This window comes from Siniperca chuatsi, linkage group LG22 (assembly GCF_020085105.1).
Source record: "Siniperca chuatsi isolate FFG_IHB_CAS linkage group LG22, ASM2008510v1, whole genome shotgun sequence".
Taxonomy (NCBI): domain Eukaryota; kingdom Metazoa; phylum Chordata; class Actinopteri; order Centrarchiformes; family Sinipercidae; genus Siniperca; species Siniperca chuatsi.
Window position 1 is genome coordinate 20,149,204 of NC_058063.1, and position 21,465 is coordinate 20,170,668.

Below are 21,465 nucleotides of genomic sequence, written 5' to 3' on the forward strand. Positions count from 1 at the left end.
TTTGTAGTACGCATAGTACTTTGTAGTACTGGTACACAGATTTACCTTTTGGACAGAGCCAGGCTAGCTGTTTCCCCCTGTTTCCAGTCTTTATGCTAAGCTAAGCTAAGCTAACTGGCTGCTGGTTGTAGCTTCATATTTTGCATACAGGCATGAGAGTGATATCAATCTTCACATCTAACTCTAGGAAAGACAGCAAATAAGTGTTAATATTTCCCAAAATGTCAAAGTATTCCTTTAACATTTGAGGACTTTGACTTCTTTTATTACAGTAAATAGAAAAAATGGTTTTGGTATTTGTACAGAAATTCAAGTAACAAATGATAGCCAGCCCTAGGCCAGGTTGCTGCTCTGTTTTAACCTGTAATTTGAAAGTGGGTAACAAACATCTCCTAGACTTGCACATCATATTTAAAAAAAAAAAATTATTTAAAAAAAGCATTTGTATGGACTTAAATGAGTTTTGGAAAAGTTCTCAGGTTGGATGACTCCAACTTAAGTAGAGTCTAAACGAAACAGGAAATGTTAGTGACGAGATTTTCACATGATGCGGATCTGCAAAGGTCATTTTTGAGAATGCCGTGTTTGTACTTCCTCCTCCAGCAGCTGTGACCTTTGACCTCTAATACACACACACACACACACATACACAAGGCAAGGCACACACACAGAGCTTTTTTTGTTTGGATATTTGGATACCACTTGTTAGTAAAAACATGGATCCTTCTCCCTCTTTCACTTACTCACTCGCACACAGAGTTTCCATATCCCTGTCCAAGTTTTCCTGGGCGGCTGAATGTTTGCATGTTGGACGGACCAGGCAGACTTCACTGACCTCTAAAACGCAACCCTGCCTCTCTCTTTCTATCTATGTAGCTTTGACCTGAATTTACCTCTTATCGCCAGTGTTTCCCGTATCACCATTTAACCTACAGCTGTAAAACTCATGTGTGTCCACTTAGAGTCTGTTTCCCTTTACCAGTGTTCCTCTGGAATATTTAAATCTTCTGTCTCCATTTAAACTCAGCCTAAAGTGATTATTATATTATAGTGAAAATGTGCCGTAATGTCTCTTGGGAACACTGAAGAGACTATATAATGAAGAGACAGATACTTGGCTAAGATTTAGCTTGTAGGCGGAGCAAAATCTTTAAATAACATTACATTTGTGTAAAGGTGATCCTCCAGAGAACTAGCAGTGGCTAAAATGGACGATTTACATGAATCGAGATGCTGAACAAGTAACCTAATTGTTTATATTTGGAATAAATGGAAATGAGAATACATGTGACTAGAGATATTTTTTCTATATTATATTGTTTTTGTAGTTTTGGCGCTGGTTACAGTTTTCATATCTGAAAACCGCAATGAAAGTAATAGTCAAACAATAATAAAACAGCCATGCTAGTGGCTCTGTAAGGCTGTACTCGGGCACAGTGGAGCTAAATGCTAATATTTATCAAGCAAAAATGCCAAACATTTGTTGGTTCCAGCTTCTCAAATTGTGAGCCTTTGCTATTTTTCTCTGTTTTATGTCCTTGTAAACTTTGGGTTTCGAGCTGTTGGTCAGACAAAACAAGCAGTTTGAAGGTGTCAGTTTGATCGCTGGGAAATTGAATTCAAACATTTTCTAGACTAAATAATTAATCGAAAAATAATCAACAGATTAATTGTGAGCTGCAGCACTACTTTGGCATGTAAAAATACATGACACACTTGTATACTTATTTGCTTTGCTTCCAGGAAGGTGTACCACAGTTCATGTCTTTATCCAGTGATCCTGCTGACTGGTTAGCTATCTAACAGTTTGTTCAGGTTAATGGATGTAGAGTGAAGATACATGCTTTCCCCACAAGCTCTCTGCTTCTCGCCTGGTTGGTCATTATTTGATCATTTTCCAGTGTACTTCCTTGAATTAAGGGAGATTTATGGCAAAGGATTTCTCCGAATGAGCAACATAATCTAAACACTCTCTTGACATTGTGGCTATGGTTAAACATTAACGTGAAACACCTTTTTTAAATCTGGAAAGTAGGTTTGTTTGCATTCGTGTAATTATCCTTGAATGTCCGTAACTGATAAGCTAAAATTAAAATTCCCAGACTGCATGTCTAACAGGCGTTTTAAAGATTATTTGACCTGCAGTGAAACATTAACTGGAACTGTTTTTGACTGTGAAAGATGGTAGTTTTACAGTTTCTGAGTCTGTCAGTCCTCCTCCTCAAGTGTAGAATTACCTACAGTAACAAAACTGCCCGTATGGTCTGTAATGATTGAACCATCGTTGAATGTTTAACTTCCTTCTCTCCTCAGACTGTCCACCACCACTTCTTCACCATGCTGAGACAGAAAGGTCAAAGTGTAACCTCTCAGGTTTATATAATCCCTCTGTTATGTTTACTTATTTTATGTTTATGTCTTTTAGTATTTATACTCTAAACCCACAACCTTCACCTGTTTTAGCCAATGAAAGAATTCTGTTCACCTTTTTAAAGGTGCAGTGTACCATCATACGAGTGAGAGAGAGACAGAGAGAGACTCGCTCGGGCCCTCTGGGGAATCCCCATTGTTGGTTATCATTATTACATCATAATTGATATCTTAACAGCCAGTTTCGTCACTTCCATATTGGCTCGAGGTGAACCATGTAGCATGTGATTTACATTTTCCCTGGATGACGCACATGCTGATGTTTTTAGTTGTTGTGCTTCTTCAGGGCTTGGACCAAATATCTATGTTGCATCGTAATGTTATTTGTACTTTTTGTGATGCATTATGTAAACACAAATGCCAATATTATGGCATCTATCTATCTGATAGATAGATAAACTAGAAAAACTGTCCAAAAGTTGGCACTGAATGCTTTGTTCTTGAATGTTTTATTTAATTTTTCTGTAGTGACATACTGCTTTACTTTAATAATATTTTTCATAATTTTACAGATGTTAAATTTCCCCCCATTTTTTTATCACAATTACGACTGCAACTAACGATTCCTCTCAATAATGATTAAACTGTTGTTTATTTTTCGATCAATCATCATTTTGTCTATACAATGTCTGGAAAAACAATTTGACAATCGACATATTTTATATGTCATTTTTTAAGGCATTTTAGGCAACATTGTTAAAAATTGTTTTTACATTTTCTGGTTCCAGCTTCTCCAGTATGAGGATTTGCTGCGTTTCCCTGTTTTGTATTCCTGTAAATAGAATATTATTGGGTTTTGGACATTTTGACAACATCACCTTGGGATCTGGGATGTTATGATGGGCATTTTTCATAATTTTCTGACATCTTGTAGACCAAAAGATGAATCAATTAATCGAGAAAAAGAAAAATTTGCAGATTAATCGTTAGCTGCCTAATCTTCACTTCATTCTTTGTTTTATCTGACCAACAGTTCAAAACCCAAAGATCTATAACCGCGAAAAGCAGCAAATCCTCACATTTAAGAGGCTGGAACCAGAGAATATTTTCATTTTTCATGCTTGATAAATGGCTTAAATGATTAATCGAATAATCGTTTCAGCACTAATTATGATAAAATAGTGGCTCATTTGCTTTTAGCAAACATTATATGTTGTGGACAAAAAACAATAAACCAAAAAGTCAAAAGATGTTCAAGGCCATGTACACCCACATCTGTGTGGCCTCATGAGACCTCTGCTCAGGTTTAAGATGGCCGAACTGTGCTGGGAATTGCATGTCACTAAACTCCATGTGCTTACAGGAATGATTAAGAAGTACAGTATGTTGGCCTGTAATTAATAGTCAGGAACTCAGGAATGTTTTGTGGAAATGGAAAAAAAGGTTTCTAGTGAAAAATGGGTTCATACTTGTAAGGAAAGGTGGTCTGTTGATGTTTGGTACAATCCTAAACTGCTAACATAGGCTGTACTTGTAGCAGTGCTTTAAGCTAAATGCTAACATGCTCAGAATGACATTGCTAACATGCTAATGCTAAGCAAGTATAATGTTTACCATGTTCACCATCTTAGTTGAGCATGTTAGCATGCTAACATTTAGTAATTAGCACTTAGCATAAAGTGCAACTGAGGCTGATGGGGGTGTCATCAGTTAGTAAGTATTTGGTCATAAAGCAAAGTATTGGACAAATAAAGATTTTGACTTGACAGTGGCGCTAGATTAAAAATTAAGGGGTCACAAAGGATATTAGTTTATCCTGAGGTGGACATGGACGCTTGTACCAAAATTAATGGCAGCCCATCCAGTATAGTCCAATAGACAACACAAAAACAAACAAAAGAAAAAACACAAATCTGATACTCATGGTGGCGCTAGAGCAGAAGTCAGTGGATCACCAAAGTCAGTAGGAATTATCGTCTATTTATGAGGGGCTTGAATGTCTGTACAAAATGTCATGGCAATCCACCCAACAGTTACAGAGATATTTCAGTCTGGACCGAAGTGGTGAATAGACGGGCCGTTCCCGTCCCTAGAGCTGCTTGTGTGGCTAAAAATAACTATAGTGCAGAACTTTATGTGAAGGAGAGTTTAACCAAAAGTCAAAGATCTATTTGTGCACAGTTGTTTTCAGACACTCTTGAAACGGGTAGGTTTCCAGTTAGGTGAGACGTTTTGTGTTATTGCTCATTTTATGATTATTTAAGGACTATACTCTTCAGTTCTTTCTCTCTGATGACTTCTTGTGGTTGGATGATATATACAATTATTATTATTACCATTATTGTGGTGTGTTTAATTCTTGGAGCCTGGGCGAGGAGACAAAGTTTTTGTTTGTATTGTTAAATGAAAGAAGTTATGCTGTTTGCTGAGAAATGTTTCACTGCAAGTGTATTTTTTGGTCCATGTGTGCATGACATGATAAACTACCGCTGTTGATTGTTCACAAAAAGTCAACAAACAACTCTCAGCCCTAACCAGGAAACGTTCTACATGTTTTGTTTTGGCATGCATAATTTTGGATACGTTTTTGATTCACTGGCACCAAGTATCACTTCTTTTCATACACATCATAGATTTTTTTCCCTTTTGTATTTGATAGTTGACAGTGCAGAGATGAACAGGAACCATGTAGAGAGGGAGGTATGACATGCATGAAAGGTCAAACGGGATGTTGTGGTTACACAGTGTGCACCTTAACCAGTAGGCTACCAGGAAGCCCTTACACATTATAGATTGTAATAGAAGTTATAGGTATGTATTGTATATCTTTGTGGTTATTTTCTATTTTGCATTTAATTTGAACTTTATTGTAACCCTGGAAATGTTCTGTTTAGCCCTTTGACGGTTTACAGCACTTAAATAATATGTTAATGTCACTCCTTGTTTTCAAAATACCCAGGCTCTATAAACTTTGGTATCTTTGTGAAACTAAAAGCACATTTAGTAACTTTTTTTCTTCAGTTACATATCATGATCATAGACGGTTGTTTTTAATATATTGTGTGTAGTGATATCAGCATTGTCAAGAGCAAGCTTTTATGTTGTATTGTATTGTGAGTTAGACGGTGATTCCCCTGTTATTGTCTATTTTCTCTCTCTCCTCTCTGTATTCACGGTCTCTCATCTTTGCTTCCTCTAATCTGTTTTCTCTTCGTCTCTCTGTACCAAGCTAAAAGTATCATTAGACAGTAACCACTATATTTGCTGACAGGGTGTGGCAACATTGTGGGCAGTGTGTGTGTGTGTGTGTGTGTTGTGACTGTTCCTTTTTTAGTTCAGAGAGGAAACTCAACCAGCATTATAGGAATATCATACGCTTCTGTGGATGTGTTTTACTCAATGTTCTTCCAAACAATTCATGGAGTTTAAGAACAAAATGTCAGTGCGTCATAGTCTGTGTGTGTTTTGTATGTTTGTTTGTGTGTGTATGTGTGTTGCTCTGACTTGCATAACAAGTGCTTGTTGAGGCCATGATGGCAACACTTGAATCACTGAAACTCTCTCTACAGTTCGTACTGACAGGGAGTGGAGCTGCTCTACTGCAGTTATAGACTAGACACGTGTATGTTGTGTGGTATGTTATATAGTAAGCAATCATCCAAATTAACACGTAGGCCTGAACATTTGGGGTAAATAACTGATTGCAGTTTTTCTCACCAATATTGCAATTTATCGCAATTATGCCAAGTCTTTTCTCGATTAACTGATGAAGTGATTGTTCTAAACAGAAATGTCAGAAAATGGTGAAATTATAGTTTCCCTGATGTCTTTTAAATGTCTTGTTATGTCCAACCGACAGTCCAAACCCCAAACATATATTCAGTTTACTGTCACATAAGACAAAGAAAAGCAGCAAATCCTCACGTTTGAGAAGCTGGAACTTGGGAATGTTTGACATTGTTGCTTAATAAATAAATAAAAAATGTAAAAATAGATATTGCTGTGTAACTGATATTGAGTTTGCTGACTTTATTTGTCTTCTCTACTTGTGCCACTGTTACACTATATTTTCAACATTATCCTGTCTAGCAAAAGTTATAGTCTCAATTTAAAAAATACTATTATGTTTTTTGATAACAACTAGATTTAGTTATATCCACTAATGGCAATAATGACTACCTGTTTTACATTTAACATGGTAAAAGTTAGCTTAATGATAGCTAACTGATGACCTGTTGGTTCTACACTTTAGCTGCTTGAGCTAACATTAGCTTCAGACTCACAGATGGGCCTAAATCTTAGAGATGCTGATTCAGAGCTTGTAAGTTTATTAGCTTAAAGCAATTATGATATACATCAAAGTTTAACTGGGAGATTCTGGCTACTGTTAACTATCTGCTAGCTGTTGACTTTTTACACTCATCAGCTAATTAGCTAGCTGCTAGCTTACCTGTTTGAAAATGACATCATGCGTTCTGCTAGATAATTGAACCAAGTGAGAGACTCACCTGCTCTGTTGGTTTTATGGAATAACATAGACACAGTCCTCTTTCTACCTTTTTCAAATGTCAAGATAGTACAGAGTGCTGTTCTTTCTCAAGGAAACCATCTTTTCTAAGTGTAAGTATGTAGCCTGATTTCAGATCTCATAATTGCCGTCCACATCTCAGATTTATTTATCTCTGATTTTGTCTTTTTCTGCCACAAACCGTTAACCAATCAAAGCTTTTGTAGGTGGGATTAACAATGGGAATGTTCCTACGTAGCCAGCTAGCTACCTAGCTAAATTCATGAAATATCAGGACAGAAAAATGGCCAAGAAAATGGCAGTTAGCATGGATGAGGTCGACACTATCAGCTATGCAAGTCGACTTACAGAAATAACAACGTTTGGCAACAGCCTTAAAACTTAAGACAATATTGTTAATTATGTTGGCTATAGATAAGCAGCTCTTGCAGTTTGAAAATTGCACTCAGACACTGTCAAATTGTGAGTTCCTGTTCTTATTAACATGTCTGCAGAACAACTTTCAGTATATATCAGCTAAATCCAAGCTTCTGGGTATTATCAGAGTAATTTTTGCTGCTCGGTTAGCAGCCACACTTAAGGAGTGCGATATTGGGCTTTTTTGGGTCCGTCCAACACTGTGATCCACGTCAAGGTACTTTATCTGAAAAACTAACCATTTTCCATGAAATTTGCTGTGAATGTTCATGGTCGCCAGAGGATGAATCCTAATATTTGGGTGACTCATTCACCTTTCCCCTGGTGCCACCATGAGACTAAAATCTTCACTTGTGCACAAGAAACCAACATACTTGCTCCCCAGAGGAAGAACCCTTTTTATTTAAATGGTCTTGTGACCTTTCCTCTGGCGCCACCTTCAGCACAAAGCAAAATGAGAAAATATCAAATTTAAACCCCCCAAAAGTCGTCAATGAATGTATTTTAATATTTTTAAAATGTAAATTTTTAAAAGCTATAGCCTAAACATGAATAGCTTGATCAGCTTAAATGTGCCGTAATAATAAAATTTAAACTCACATATATGAACTCTTCACTATGACATTTATTTCTGTAAACTCACACTCACTCATGGTTGTAAAACTCAAAAGGCGAAGAGTGTAGAGTTTAGGAAATGAATGTAAGTCAATGGAAAGCCCTCAGAGATAAGTATGCTGTGTGTGTGTGTGGGGGGGGTCTGGGTCTGGCAGCTGTGTGTGTTCAGTTCCTGTTATCTTTAACTGTCATGCTTGCTTCCTTCTGTGTTTTTAGTTTTTTTTTTTTTTTTTTTTTTTTAGCGCGCGGGTGTGTGTGTGTGTGTGTGTGTGTGTGTGTGTGGCGGCGTTGTGTAGCTCTGTGGTGACAACATGGCTGTCATGTTGCAAAACCTTGTGTGTGAGGAAATAAGAGTCAAAGTTGCTGGGAATGTGATGGAAACTCTGTTCGTTGCTTTACAACTTTTGTTGTACTTTTGTAGACTTTGCATATGCAATACTTCAGATTTGACCCAAATTTCTATTATTTGCGTTGCATTTTTTTTTTTCATTTTAATTATTGTGTGAATATGAACTAATATTAATCAGTTTTTGTTTTGTCTGCCTCCTCGCAGAGTTCTCAGATTGATCCGGAGGAGTTGTTCACCAAATTGGATCGGATTGGAAAAGGATCTTTTGGAGAGGTGTGTGTCATTTTTCACATTTAATTTTATGATGAAACCTGGTTGATTGTTAGTGTTATTCCCGAAGCCATTTCTCTTTTCTGCCTTTATCTTCCTTTTTCCTAATTCTTTTCCTTTCTTCTCTTCTCTCTCTCGTCTCATCCTCTTTACTTCCCTTTCCTTGTCGTTTTGCTTTTCTCATTTGCCTTGTCTTCTCGGCATCTTGTCTACACTCGTCTCTGTTATTGTTACTTCTTTTTAATTGGCTTTTAATTGGTCTTTTGTCCTGTTGCTCTTTTATTATCTTCTTCTGCTTTCCCTGTCTTCTTTTGACCATCTTTCATTGTCTTATTTTCTTGTCTCGACTCTTCTCTAATCTTTTTTCCTTTTCCCCGTTTCATTTCACTTATGCATTCCTCCTACTCCCGCAGGTGTTTAAAGGTATCGATAATCGCACTCAGAGTGTTGTTGCCATTAAGACCATTGACCTGGAGGAGGCTGAGGATGAGATCGAGGACATCCAGCAGGAGATCACAGTTCTCAGTCAGTGCGACAGTCCGTTCATCACCAAGTACTACGGCTCCTATCTGAAGGTAAGACCGACTTCATATTTCCATCCTGTCAGACTGAGTTATGGCACAAAACAGGAAGAGGACATTGTTCTTCCAGGGAAAACTGAGCTAAAAACATCCAATTTCTGATGACAGAGGAAGTTATAAAAGGCTGATTGAAAAATCACTGTTGACGTGTGGATTGGAAGGTATGGGGCTGATAAGAAATGTGGTCTGTAATTTGGAGAAAAAAAGTTCTAACTAAGAATTTGTTTGTGGTCATTAAATCATGGATAAATATTCAGGTTTTTAAAGGCTACATAAAGCATTTGATTAATTCATTATCTATTAGTTCATTTGCATTTTCTCAAATCAATTCTCTCTCTTTCAGGGCAGTAAACTATGGATCATCATGGAGTATCTTGGTGGAGGCTCAGCGCTCGACTTGGTGAGTGTTAAAGTAGTTTCCAGTAAGATTTATTGATCTAATTCAGTAAAATAACATAAAAACAAGATCACTTATGAAGTGAAAAAGTGTTATTAAGTTTTAGCATTTATTCAGAATTCATTGGCAGAGAGTTAAATCCAAAAGAAGTGATCCTGATCCTCAAAGTTTTCCCAAAAGATACATATGGCTGCTATAGCGCCACCCTCTGGAAATATATTCCTTCAGCTCAGTCTGAATAATTTTGGATGCGACTGTAATATTCTGCTACGTATGGTGGCCTTTCATTCATGATAATTCACAGTTGTGTCCAAATAAATCCTAAATAAATAAATAAAAAAAACTTCATCAAAAAATCTGCACCATCTTGTTTGCTGAGGGTGAAATTGTGGGTGTATGAAGAAGTTGTTCAGGAAGAAGAATAAGAAAATTGGAAATGGATAAGGATAAAATGTAAAGAATGGTTTATATATAAAATGTACTGCAGTACTTCTGATTCCATGGTGTCTTTGGTTGCCTAATTTTCTGTGTTGAGTCTTGTCTTGAATGAAACTGAACAGGGTGTGTTTGAGTTCCTACGCAAAGCCTATGGCATGTCAGTGAGTGTTTTATATCTGTGTCATCACTTGACGTGTGTGTGTGTGTGTGTGTGTGTGTGTGTTTGCAGCTCCGGGCGGGCCCGTTTGATGAGTCTCAGATTGCCACCATGCTGAAGGAGATCCTGAAGGGGCTCGACTACCTGCACTCTGAGAAGAAGATCCACAGAGACATCAAAGGTGCGGATGGCAGTAAACACTGCTGCTGCCTGATCAGTTTAGCCTGAATCTTCTGCCTCGCTTAATGATTTAGTATCACACTTTAATAAAATCCAGGGACTTGTAAGAGACGCATAAAAAAAAAAGATCAGACAAAATCGCTGCAGCAGAGACCGAGATATCCTGAATTTTAGTATCTAGTATGGATCAAGCTCCAAAAACACTACACTTCCCATAATGCAACTCAAAAGCATCTGTGATTAGACTATTGCTTTACCGAATGTCATGTTTTTACATTCGAAGCTTCTATTGAGGTTTTCGAATGAAGCTTTGTATGTCTGTCGTCATATTTTATGTCGTGATCACACTCAGAACCCAGAACAAAATCCTCAATTTGAATAAAGTGATTCATCTGATTTAAATTAGTTTTATGAAATCAACTTTCTTTAATGAATATAACTCGACATAAATACATGTAGGCAGCAGGCTAATCCAATATTGCTGCTAGACCGCCCTGTTAATACAGGTGCGTGCCTCCCTTTGTTTGCGGCAAGCGGGAGAGCAAACAGTTTTTGTGAAAATGTTGTTTTTGAAAGGCTAAACGGCAACAAATATGGATTGAAGCAGAATATTTTGTTAGATAAAAACATTTTGTGAATTTTGGAAATTATCTATCTTTTTTCAATAATTTTGACTTTTGGACTTTACAATGCCCTGGAGTTATTGGAAATGTTTGGATCACACGAGTCGGAAACAATCCTACGCAGCCACCACTGGAATCCAATTCTATAAATAGTATAATAATAATAATAATAATAATAATAATAATAATATTAGTGTGTATCTTTTATGTGCAGAAATACCAGGTATAAATAGAATGAATAGACATGCAAAAAAAAAAAAAGAAGCTGCGCAGCATTCAAATGATGATTATGTGTGATCGATGTTGTTTAGCCCTACATTAGACCCTCCGTGACTGGTGAACATCCCCCAAGCAGAGATACCCAAGACTCAGACTTAACAAAGCTCCTGTAGAGCTCCAGAAGACACTATACAGTTTCCTGTACATCGACTTTGACATGTAAAATTGGTGGCGTGCCCCTCTCTGCCCATATTTACGAGCCAGAAAAGAGATCCAGACTGCTGAATTTTCCACATTTAAAGCCACTGCGTGTATAATTTCTGACTTGGCGCTCCCTGGTGGTAGAATAAAAAATACTGTGGCAGACCACAAATCTGTTACTTTTAGCACGTTTATTGTCTGTGTCTGGGGTCAAAGACTTTACCAGTTTTCACTGGGATTGTATCAGATACTACAAATAATCACTTTGGCAATCAAAATAATTTGAAAGATGCTTTAATCATATAAAAATTCCACACATAGGGCCTTTTAACATTGTGCTCAAGTTCAGTTTTACCTGCTTTATTTGCGGTAATGAGTAATAGCTGTTGTTTCAAAAGCAAGTGTATGAAACTACATACAACATATATTTAAAAAATGTGCCAAACAGACACTGGCACGTCAGTAATCAGTAATAATAATGATATTAATTCTCTGTAGCTGCCAACGTCCTGTTGTCGGAGCACGGTCAGGTGAAGCTGGCGGACTTCGGGGTGGCCGGTCAGCTGACGGACACGCAGATCAAGAGGGAAACCTTCGTGGGAACGCCGTTCTGGATGGCTCCCGAGGTCATCCAGCAGTCCGCCTACGACTCCAAGGTAAGACACCTGTTTTATATTACTACAAACCTCCAGACCTTCATCATTCACATTCATCCACTTAAAGGCACAGGAAACTCGAATTTGCAACTTAATAGGTTTAATTGTGTTGGTGATCTTGCCATTAGCTCTTACATATGTCACAGTTTGCTAAACCCATTGTCCAATTGTAGCTTAGCAACCATAACAAGTTTTAGGGTTGTGTCTTTTTATCGCCTCCAAAAACACAAAAGTGTAATGTATGGATTAAACGGTGCGTTTGTTTGCTCTAACGTTTACTGCTAAAGTTAGCATGCCTGGCTAACTAGTTTCACATAGTAGTAGCCTAACCTAGCGCCACTTCCAAAGTCAAGATTTAGCATAAAATTAGCTAACTACATTATTTTATGGGGTTAAAAGTTACATTAGAAAAAACACCACTCAGGACTGGCATGTCCTCTGCGTGTGAGACGTATAACAGCCGTCCTGGATGCTACTAACCGCTAAGTTTAAGGAAACGTTAGCGGCTCTGTCCTGCTCTGTTTTGGATTAGGGGAAGTTTACCTGAGATAACTTTATCAAACTTTGTTTGTCTTCATCCTCAAATCCCTTTCTCTGAAAAAGTTAAACATATTTGAACCTAACTTATGATGTATTTATATAGTAAACATCTGAACAGTGTTATGTTAGAAAGAAATAGCAGTGTGATATTACATTTTTTTTCTTATAATACTTTATCATAATAATACGTCGCCTTGTCGTCGAGTAAAAAGGAGGAGCCTTCTTTCGAATCCTCATCCAGTATCAAATCCACTTGAATCCCTTATTGAATCTAATTAGTTTTAACTTTCAGCATTCACAAGTAAATAGTTATAAATAACTAAAATATTCAAAGATGAATTTTACATCTGTAATCACCTTTTCTTTGCTGAAAGGTCAGAAACATAGTGACAGCGTATTTATTTAACAACCTGTAGCTAGGACCTGAAAATGAGCAGCAGAAGATATGAAATGTAGAAGAAATATTTATCTGACAAATTGAAATAACAGCTGTAGGCTATAACTCATATTTCACAAGCTACTTGCTCCAAATACTGAACATCCCGATCCTGATATAATATAATAGTGTAACTGGGAGATTCTGTATATCCTGATTTTATTATTGTTTATTTTATTGCTTTTGTGTATTTTATGTCTTTTATTTCCTTATATTTCGTCATTCACTGTGGTATTTTAATTCTCTTGTTGTGAAGCACTTTGTACTTTGTTTTGATAAGTGCTATATAAATAAAGTTTTATTATTATTATTATTCTCCTGCAACTGGCGTGACACGATCAGCTCTACCATTTCTCTAGAGAACAGTCACCACTCTGTTGAACTACAAAAACACACAGTTTACTTATGGTTGTTGTGTGGTTTCACAAACAATCTTCAGATACTGGCTTGCAGAAGACACATTAATCTGACAACAGCCAAAAGTTTAATTTTTAGCCGTTACAGAATTAATTATCTACAGCTGATCTAATCTGCTGCTGGTGAAAGAAGCAGTTAGGCGCCTGCTAACATTACCTGAATGTTTTGTACTTTACTCTTTGCTAATAAAAAAGAATGAGGGGAAAAAAGATTTGTTAGCGTTACAGCTGGATCCAAAATGGAACCGGCAATTGGTACCCATCCCTAGTTGGACTTGTTAAATTAACTTGTTTTGTCTTTCATGGGGTTGTTAAAGTGATTCAGTCTCATTTCTCAGATGTATTAATACTTGTCAGTGTTCAGCACAAACAAACTTTTCATTTGTTGGGTTGAATGTGGTGAAGCTGCCCTGTTGTATTTTCAGTTCTGGTTGTTAAAATCTCATCTAGCTCAAATATACAGTTTATGGCTGCGGGATTCCTCTGTTGCCTTTACTCTGTGCGTCACGTTTGCGTATTGCCGTAGCAACCTCAGCCACGTGGTTGTTTGTTATTGTGTCTCGCTTTGAGGTCATTTGCATTATTTCCACAGTCTCCTCGGTTTTATTTGCATGTAATAGAAACACCCACCATGTCCTGTTGTCTGGACTTGAATGAGACAAGTCAGAATAAACTGGTGATTTTTAGCTGTTAAAATGCTTTGCATGGTGTGTGTGTGTGTGTGTGTGTGTGTGTGTGTGTATCGCCACATAAGATGTTTGAGTTTTCCTTATTTAAATCTTAACCCTCAACTATCCTCATAATGACAGTGATGACATGAGTGTCCCGTTGTTTTTCATTTTGGAGGGGATTCCCTCGTCTTTTTCTTTGTTACTATATTTGACACCAAGCAACAGTCTCAAAACAAATGCCAATATGCTGCAACGAATGACTATAATAATGAATGGACAAACACTCCTGTATTCATAGCTGCACCTGCTGCTATCAAACACACACAAAAGTAAAAGGCTGGTTTAAATATTTGGATGGGATACCCAATAACAAAGTAAACAAATGTCTTTTATGAAGTTCCATAATAAGGTGACCTGCTCTCTGTCTCTTTGTTTCAATACATGTCTGAGAAAAATGTGTGTGTGGTTTGGCGTGTTTTGGAAATAAGACAAATCCATTAGGGTGTGTATACTTTGTCTCTTGATGTGGTTTCATTCATGCTGGTGTTTGTGTGTGCACAGATTTGTGTGTATTTTAAAGAGCATGTGTGTACATGCATATTGTGTATGTAATGTGTATGAAATATTATGTCAAAAATGTTACTTTCATCCTCAAACGCCCACAGGACTTCTACATAAATGCGTGTGTGCATCTTCCACTGAAATTGTGTCACAGGGGTTTTTGGCGTCAAAAGGAGGAAAGATTGACGCAGAAGCTCAAAGAGTAAATAAAGCTGAAGGAACAGCCAAAGAAAGTTCTCTGGAAACAGAACGACAAAATCACCCGGCTCGTTATCATTATCTATCTGATTTTGTGATTTTAGCTGATTCTCGCATACAAAGTGACTCACTCTTTTATTTTTACGATTCATTGATTGACTGATTGGTAATTATGTAATTCGTGAATCGGTTAAAATGAAAACAAATGCCAGACGTAACCTGAGCAAGTCGGAACAAGCTTACAAAAAAAGACAGCCATTGTGCTTAAAGGACCGTGTGTGTGTGTGTGTGTGTGTGTGTGTGTGTGTGTGTTTTTTTGATGCTTTTAGATTTGTAGCTCCAGTCACTTATCGTCATGTACAGTATTCGTACAGTTTGTGCCATTCAGGTGGGGACCATGTGGACTTGTGGATTTTATAATCAATATTTTTATACCAACAATGGATCAAATGACTGCATGTAATGTGAAAGAGGTCGCTCGCTGTGATGAACCCACAGAGAATTATCACCTGATGGAGTTTTTTAGCATCATTCAGCTCATTGTTTTGGTTTTACTGCTACGACTTTGTTTTGGTTCACTCTCAACGCTCTCATCAGTGTTGTTTCCAGTCGCAGCAGCTGTTTTTAGTGAAAAAACCTCTAAAAACCCACTGTGTACTACCTGCTCAGCGCCAAACAGGTGACAAAGTTAGCAACTAGCTGGTGAACATAGTGGAGCATTTAGCAGCTGAAGCACCAGATATTTTTCTCAGGAGACCAAAAACAGAGCTAAAAGGAGAGTGGATATTGGACTTACATGGCCAGAAACATAACTCCAAATGAGTGATAATGTTGCTCTGTATCGGCTTGATGTGTAAATAAGCAACTTTTTGCTAACAAGTTCGGCAAGAAAAAAGGTGATAATGTGTCAGTGTTGTGTTAGTTTGTTTCTGCTGCCCCCAAGTGGCCAAAAAAAATCAGCTAACGAAGGGTTAAACGAACCATAATCATGAACAAACCATACCTTGACTGTAACCATAACAACCTTAACTAAAACAGCTTATTCTCACCTTGATACGCTCACGTCACTGTTGATGTTTTTGAAGCTCAATGCAGCAAATTGTTGTCGTAACAATGACCATAACTTTAACCAAGACCTTTTGTAGATACTGCTACTTGTTATGTTTTGGGTGTGTAATGTTTCAATGCAGCATGTGTCGCTATCACAGAAAGTTGTAGTTTTTCGTAAGATACATACAAGTTATCATGAAGACACGGTGTGTGTGTGTGTGTGTGTGTGGTCTCCTGCTACAGGCTGCCATATGTTCAGTGTGTAACAGTAATGGAGTAGGTAGAGTTAACAGTCAAACAGTGACAGAGCATCCTGTTGTAATGTGACCCTGAGCAGCTCTGCTACAACTGTACTGTGTGTGTGTGTGTGTGTGTGTGTGTGTGTGTGTGTGTGTGTGTGTGTGTGTGTGTGTGTGTGTGCTTCTGCTCCTTACCTGGGCTGCCACATGGTCATTGGTGCAAGTTGAAACTATGTGACATTCAACCTGTGTGCATGTGTAACTTCTGAGTGTGTCTGTGTTTTTACATTAGTTTGTGTGTGTGTGTGTGTGTGTGTGTGTGTGTGTTTGGATTCATGTACAAAGAGCTGTGTAATCTCTATTCCTAACACGTAGTGAAACAAGTGCTTTATTTACAGAAATGTAATCAACAATTTTGATAATCGATTAATCGTTATTTATGAAGCAGAAATGTCAAACATTTGCTGGTTCCAGCTTCTCGAACATGAGGATTTGCTTTTTTCCTCTGTTTTATATGATTGTAAACTGAATATCTTTTGGATTTTGGACTGTCGATCAAACAAAACAAGGAATTTGAAGATGTCTCATTCCATGTTTCACTATTTTTGTACATTTTATAGACTAAACAATTAATCTCTTAATCACAAAAATAACAGACAGATGAATTGATAATGAAATCAATCACTTTCTAACTTTGGGTTACAAACAAGTCACTCTGAGGGATGTTGTGCTGTTGTAGCAGGCCTCTAAAATACTGCTGTTGGTTAAAACTTGAAGTTTGGTATTTTGACAAGAGAAGCTGCCAAAAAACCTGTTCAAACTTTCCTGTCACAACAAAGCCACGCTGATGGAGGAAGCTGTGCTTTTAGCTAATTTGAACTGATTCTACCCGCTGTTTGTTTTAAAGGTGACTGTAAAAAGTTTATATTCTAGTTTGCTTCTTCGCAAACGGCAGCTTTGGTCATTTTGGATTCACGCTGGTTAGCTGCCTCGATATATTTTGGTACTGTGTTTAATTACAGTGGCGCAATAAATAATCTCTCCCTGTTGCGGTCGTGTGACTGGTCTTCTCTCTGCATGGGAGTAATACACAATATTATAGGACACTTCGCATCATAAAAACTCTCGTCTTCTCAGGAAACGGTAGTCAACAAAACACTCTACACAACCGTTTAGATTTTGTCAACCTGTGAAAAATGTCAAAAGCTAGCCAGGTATAAATGTCTCATGAAATGACTCATTTTCAGGGGCAAGATTAAGAGTTTGATTGCTAACTGTCAGGTGTGTGTCTCTGCAGGCCGATATTTGGTCGCTGGGCATCACGGCCATCGAGCTCGCCAAGGGTGAACCTCCGAACTCGGACATGCATCCGATGCGAGTGCTGTTCCACATCCCCAAGTCTCCTCCTCCAACGCTGAGCGGAGATTTCTCCAAGAGCTTCAAAGAGTTCACCGAGGCCTGCCTCAACAAAGACCCTGCCTTTGTAAGACACACACACACATGCAATCCAGATTCACTTTAATGAACCACTGTTGTTCACTTGTTTGTATTTTTTCACTCGTCAGTTTCTTTTTTTGCCGCTGGACAGGAGCCCTGTATAAAGGATCTTTTTTTAATGGTGTTTACTTGCTTTTATTCCTCTGTAAATCATTGAAAATCTATTGTAACCCTTTCTGCCAAACAAAATAAAGCTCCTGTGTTTTATATACAGTGGTGGAAAGTAACTAAGTACATTCACTCAAGTACAATTTAAAGGTACTTGTACTTTACTTGAGTATTTTCATCGTATACTAATATACTTCTACTCAACATTTCAGAGGGAAATATTGTACTTTTGTACTCCACTACATTTATCTGACAACTTTAGTTATCCGTTACTTTACATAAAAACCAACCACCAGGATTATAAAATACAACACATTGTTGTAGATTAACAAGATTAAACCAGTGGTTCCCAACCTTTTTGACTTGTGGCCCCTTACAAAAACTAGTGTCTGTTTGAGGCCCCTTGTCACGTTTCAGTTCCACCATAGAGACATTTCCCCTCTAAACTTCTCACACGGTTTCATTTAATTAACTGTTTGAGGCACAAAGAGGTAAAATTATCCACTATCTCACAAAAAATCATCTTGTGACCCTTAGGAGGGTCACCACTGGACTAAACTAGCTAACTGTATATAAGTAGTTAAAACTAGCTCCACCTCATCCAACTACAACAGTAAAAGGCTGGTTACACATTGATGCATCAGTATAAACAATCTAATAATGTCCAATATAATAATATAACAGTCACAGGGAACATTTTACTGCACAACAAGTACTTTTACTTTTGATACGTAAAGTACATTTTGCTGATAATACTTCTGTACTTTTAGCAGGGCTTTTACTGGTGATGGAATACTTTCATTGTGGTATTAGTATGTTTTATGTAGGTAAATGATCTGAATACTTCTTCCACCACTGGTTTTATACTAAATGTTTCTTTTACTAATCAGTCGGACAACAACAGAATTATTTGTTCAAAGGTATTGGGTCTTCTTAGGGGTTACAATTTTTGTGCCATTGAAGTTAAAAAAAAAAAAAAAATAAAAGAAAACACCAACTACCAAAATCTTGCCATCATACAGGAAGTTTTAGGAACAAGATTTGCATAAATACAAGAAAATACAGATTTTGTACATAATTATATACAATATTTTTAAGCTTGCCTGTGTTTTTTCTGCTATTAGTCATCTGCTTAAATCCTTTGTAAACTCAATTTTTATATAGTTTTTAGGGCTAGGAGGTTTGAGTCAAATAAATGTTTTTCATGGCATTGATTTTAAGCCAGTTGTATCTTGCTGCCCCCTGGTGGACCAACACCTCCTCTGTCCCTCTTTATTTCTCCTCCATTTATAAACCATATAAGATAAGATAAGTACAATTTCTGAACTTGACAGATAAGCAACTGTTTCACTTTTCGTCCACTACTCCCATTCTCTTTTTTTATTCATCATCTCTGTCTCTGAACCTCAATGAAGCCTTTATTATATAAAAACCCTGAGTGGAGATAGTCGACCAAAGAAATTTTCTCTCTCTGTTCTCTCTTCATGCAGCGTCCCACAGCCAAGGAGCTCCTCAAACACAAGTTCATCATCAAACACTGTAAGAAGACGTCCTACCTCAGCGAGCTGATTGACAGGTACAGGAGGTGGAAGGAGGACGGGCACAGCGACAGCAGCTCGGAAGAATCAGACGGGTAATTTGATTACGTTTGTTGTGGCAAAAACTTCATTTTCCAGATGCTGATTTCTTTTTTCTTTTTTTTTATTTTTAACTCTGATCTGACATTTCTTCACTCTGATTTAAACAGGAAAACACTGCAGAGAAGCTCAGATCTATTTTATGTCTATATGTACATGGTGCAGTGCTTAGTGAGTAACGTGTGTGTGTGTGTGTGTGTGTGTGTGTCTAAAGTGAGTCCAGTAATAAGGAGAACAATGAGTCTCCTGAGTGGTCATTCACCACCGTCCGTAAGAAGAAGACGGAGGGCAGGAAGGTCCTCAATGGAACGGTCAGTACCATCTGTATGTGATTATAGATTAGATATAAATGTGTGTGTGTTTGTTGTTAAAGTAATGAAAGTAATCCCCCACCCAAAAAAACACAGTGCATCACCTGCATGTACTTTGGAAACAGCTTTTCATGGGTGGAGAAATGCTTATAACTCTCATCTCATTTGATGATTTCTTTGAATAAAAGTTCAACAAAAACAGAAAAAAGAGTACTTACTTTTAAAAACTTTTTCATTTTGGGAAAAGCAGCATTTCTTGTAGTCTGCGCGAGGAATTCGTGGATTTGTTTTTAATAAAGTGAGATGGACAAGATTTTAAACCAGTTTCTCATTTTGTAAACTCAAGAAAAAGTATTGCAGCATTTGAAAATGTTCCTTTTTACATGACACTACAAACATGTACATTTAGCACGAATTCCCAATTTGAGGGATGAAATAGTAAAACAAGACCACTGACTCTGATTTTATTCCAAGGCTTTAGTTCCAAAATCCTGAAAAATGTAACCTCACAGAAAAACATTGGTCAGTATTTCAAAGTGGATATTGTATTAAAAAGCTGTTTTATGAACAAAGATCTTAAGATGACTTTTTTTTTCTTGTCAAACATGTCAGTTTCAAAACGGTCGATATCCAATTTTATATTTTTGTACACATTTCGTGGACACGTTAGCTCTATAGAACTGCACCAAATTAAACGCTCACCTTGCTTTTTCTCCTCTTCAATTTCACCATCTCGTCCTCCTCGTCTTCATCTGTGCAGGGTCAGGATCAGCTGAGTAAATCTGCCAGTCTGACCACGGTCATCTCTCCCGTCTTCACTGAGGTGAGTTTAAACAGACTTCAGTCATAAAAATATAAAGATAAAATAAAACGCATGCCGAAAACAACCCCGTTTTGTATAATTTTCTGAGGCATTCACAGCACAGTTTATGTCTGTAAATACACATACATGTGTAAACATAAACCATATATTTCAGTTAGATGCATGAAAATGTTGCAGCTCAATATTGTTTTACGATCTTTGACTTTGGAGTCATCTTCCTGCCATCATGAATAATCTAAAAAGTGTGGAACGGCAGAAAAAGAAAGCTCCAGAGCAAAAATTCACCAGAAAAAGAGATAAGTAACAACTTCATATAAACAAAGTTTTATTGTGAAGTGAGTTCTTCTCATTTGCGGCACTTCTTTAATAAAACAGAGCAGGTATGCAGCTCATTTCAGTGTTCAGTGAGTAAGTTACTATATTTATGTAGCACCTTTCAAGAGCAGAATGTCACAAAGTGCTTCACAAACGAAATAAGGCAACTGACATAAATGCAGACTTAGGAAGACTAAAACACCATAAAAATATAAATAAATTAAAATAAGAGAAAATAGAAAATTACACAAAGGCAAGTCTGTTAGTGGTTGTCATCAGAGGTTTAATCATTAGATTTTTATATTTATAAAGAGTGAAAACAGGGGAAACAGTTAGCCTGGCTCCGTCCAAAGGTAATAAAATCTGCACCTCTAAAGCTCTCTAACACGTTATAGCTTGTTTGTTTAATCTGTACCAAACCAAAGAGTAAAAACGACATATTACTTACTTTCTCTATTAATTGAACTGTTAAAATATATTTTGTGCAATTTTTATCACCCTACATTATTGTCTTTGAAGATGCGTAGATGTCTTTTTAGATGTTTCAAAACTTTTCCCATAATGTTTTTGGCCTAAAACTGTCATAAAATAATATCCAAACAAAGCTTAAAAAGCTCACAATGTGTAATTTGTAATTGTCGAATGTAAACTCCTCCTCAGGT

At 37.2% G+C, this 21,465-nt stretch overlaps 1 protein-coding gene across 2 annotated transcripts in view; it reads left to right on the top strand.

The window, feature by feature from the left end:
• stk26 (serine/threonine protein kinase 26) overlaps positions 1-21,465 on the top strand; it is a 31,092-nt gene that overhangs the window by 7,271 nt on the left and 2,356 nt on the right. For both annotated transcript variants that reach the window (XM_044182944.1, XM_044182945.1), the window contains exons 2-10: positions 8,484-8,552; positions 8,963-9,124; positions 9,474-9,530; positions 10,195-10,303; positions 11,844-12,001; positions 17,410-17,595; positions 19,208-19,350; positions 19,569-19,665; positions 20,426-20,488. In XM_044182944.1, the coding sequence (XP_044038879.1) occupies positions 8,484-8,552; positions 8,963-9,124; positions 9,474-9,530; positions 10,195-10,303; positions 11,844-12,001; positions 17,410-17,595; positions 19,208-19,350; positions 19,569-19,665; positions 20,426-20,488 (1,044 nt within the window). The remainder of the gene's footprint in view (positions 1-8,483; positions 8,553-8,962; positions 9,125-9,473; positions 9,531-10,194; positions 10,304-11,843; positions 12,002-17,409; positions 17,596-19,207; positions 19,351-19,568; positions 19,666-20,425; positions 20,489-21,465) is intronic.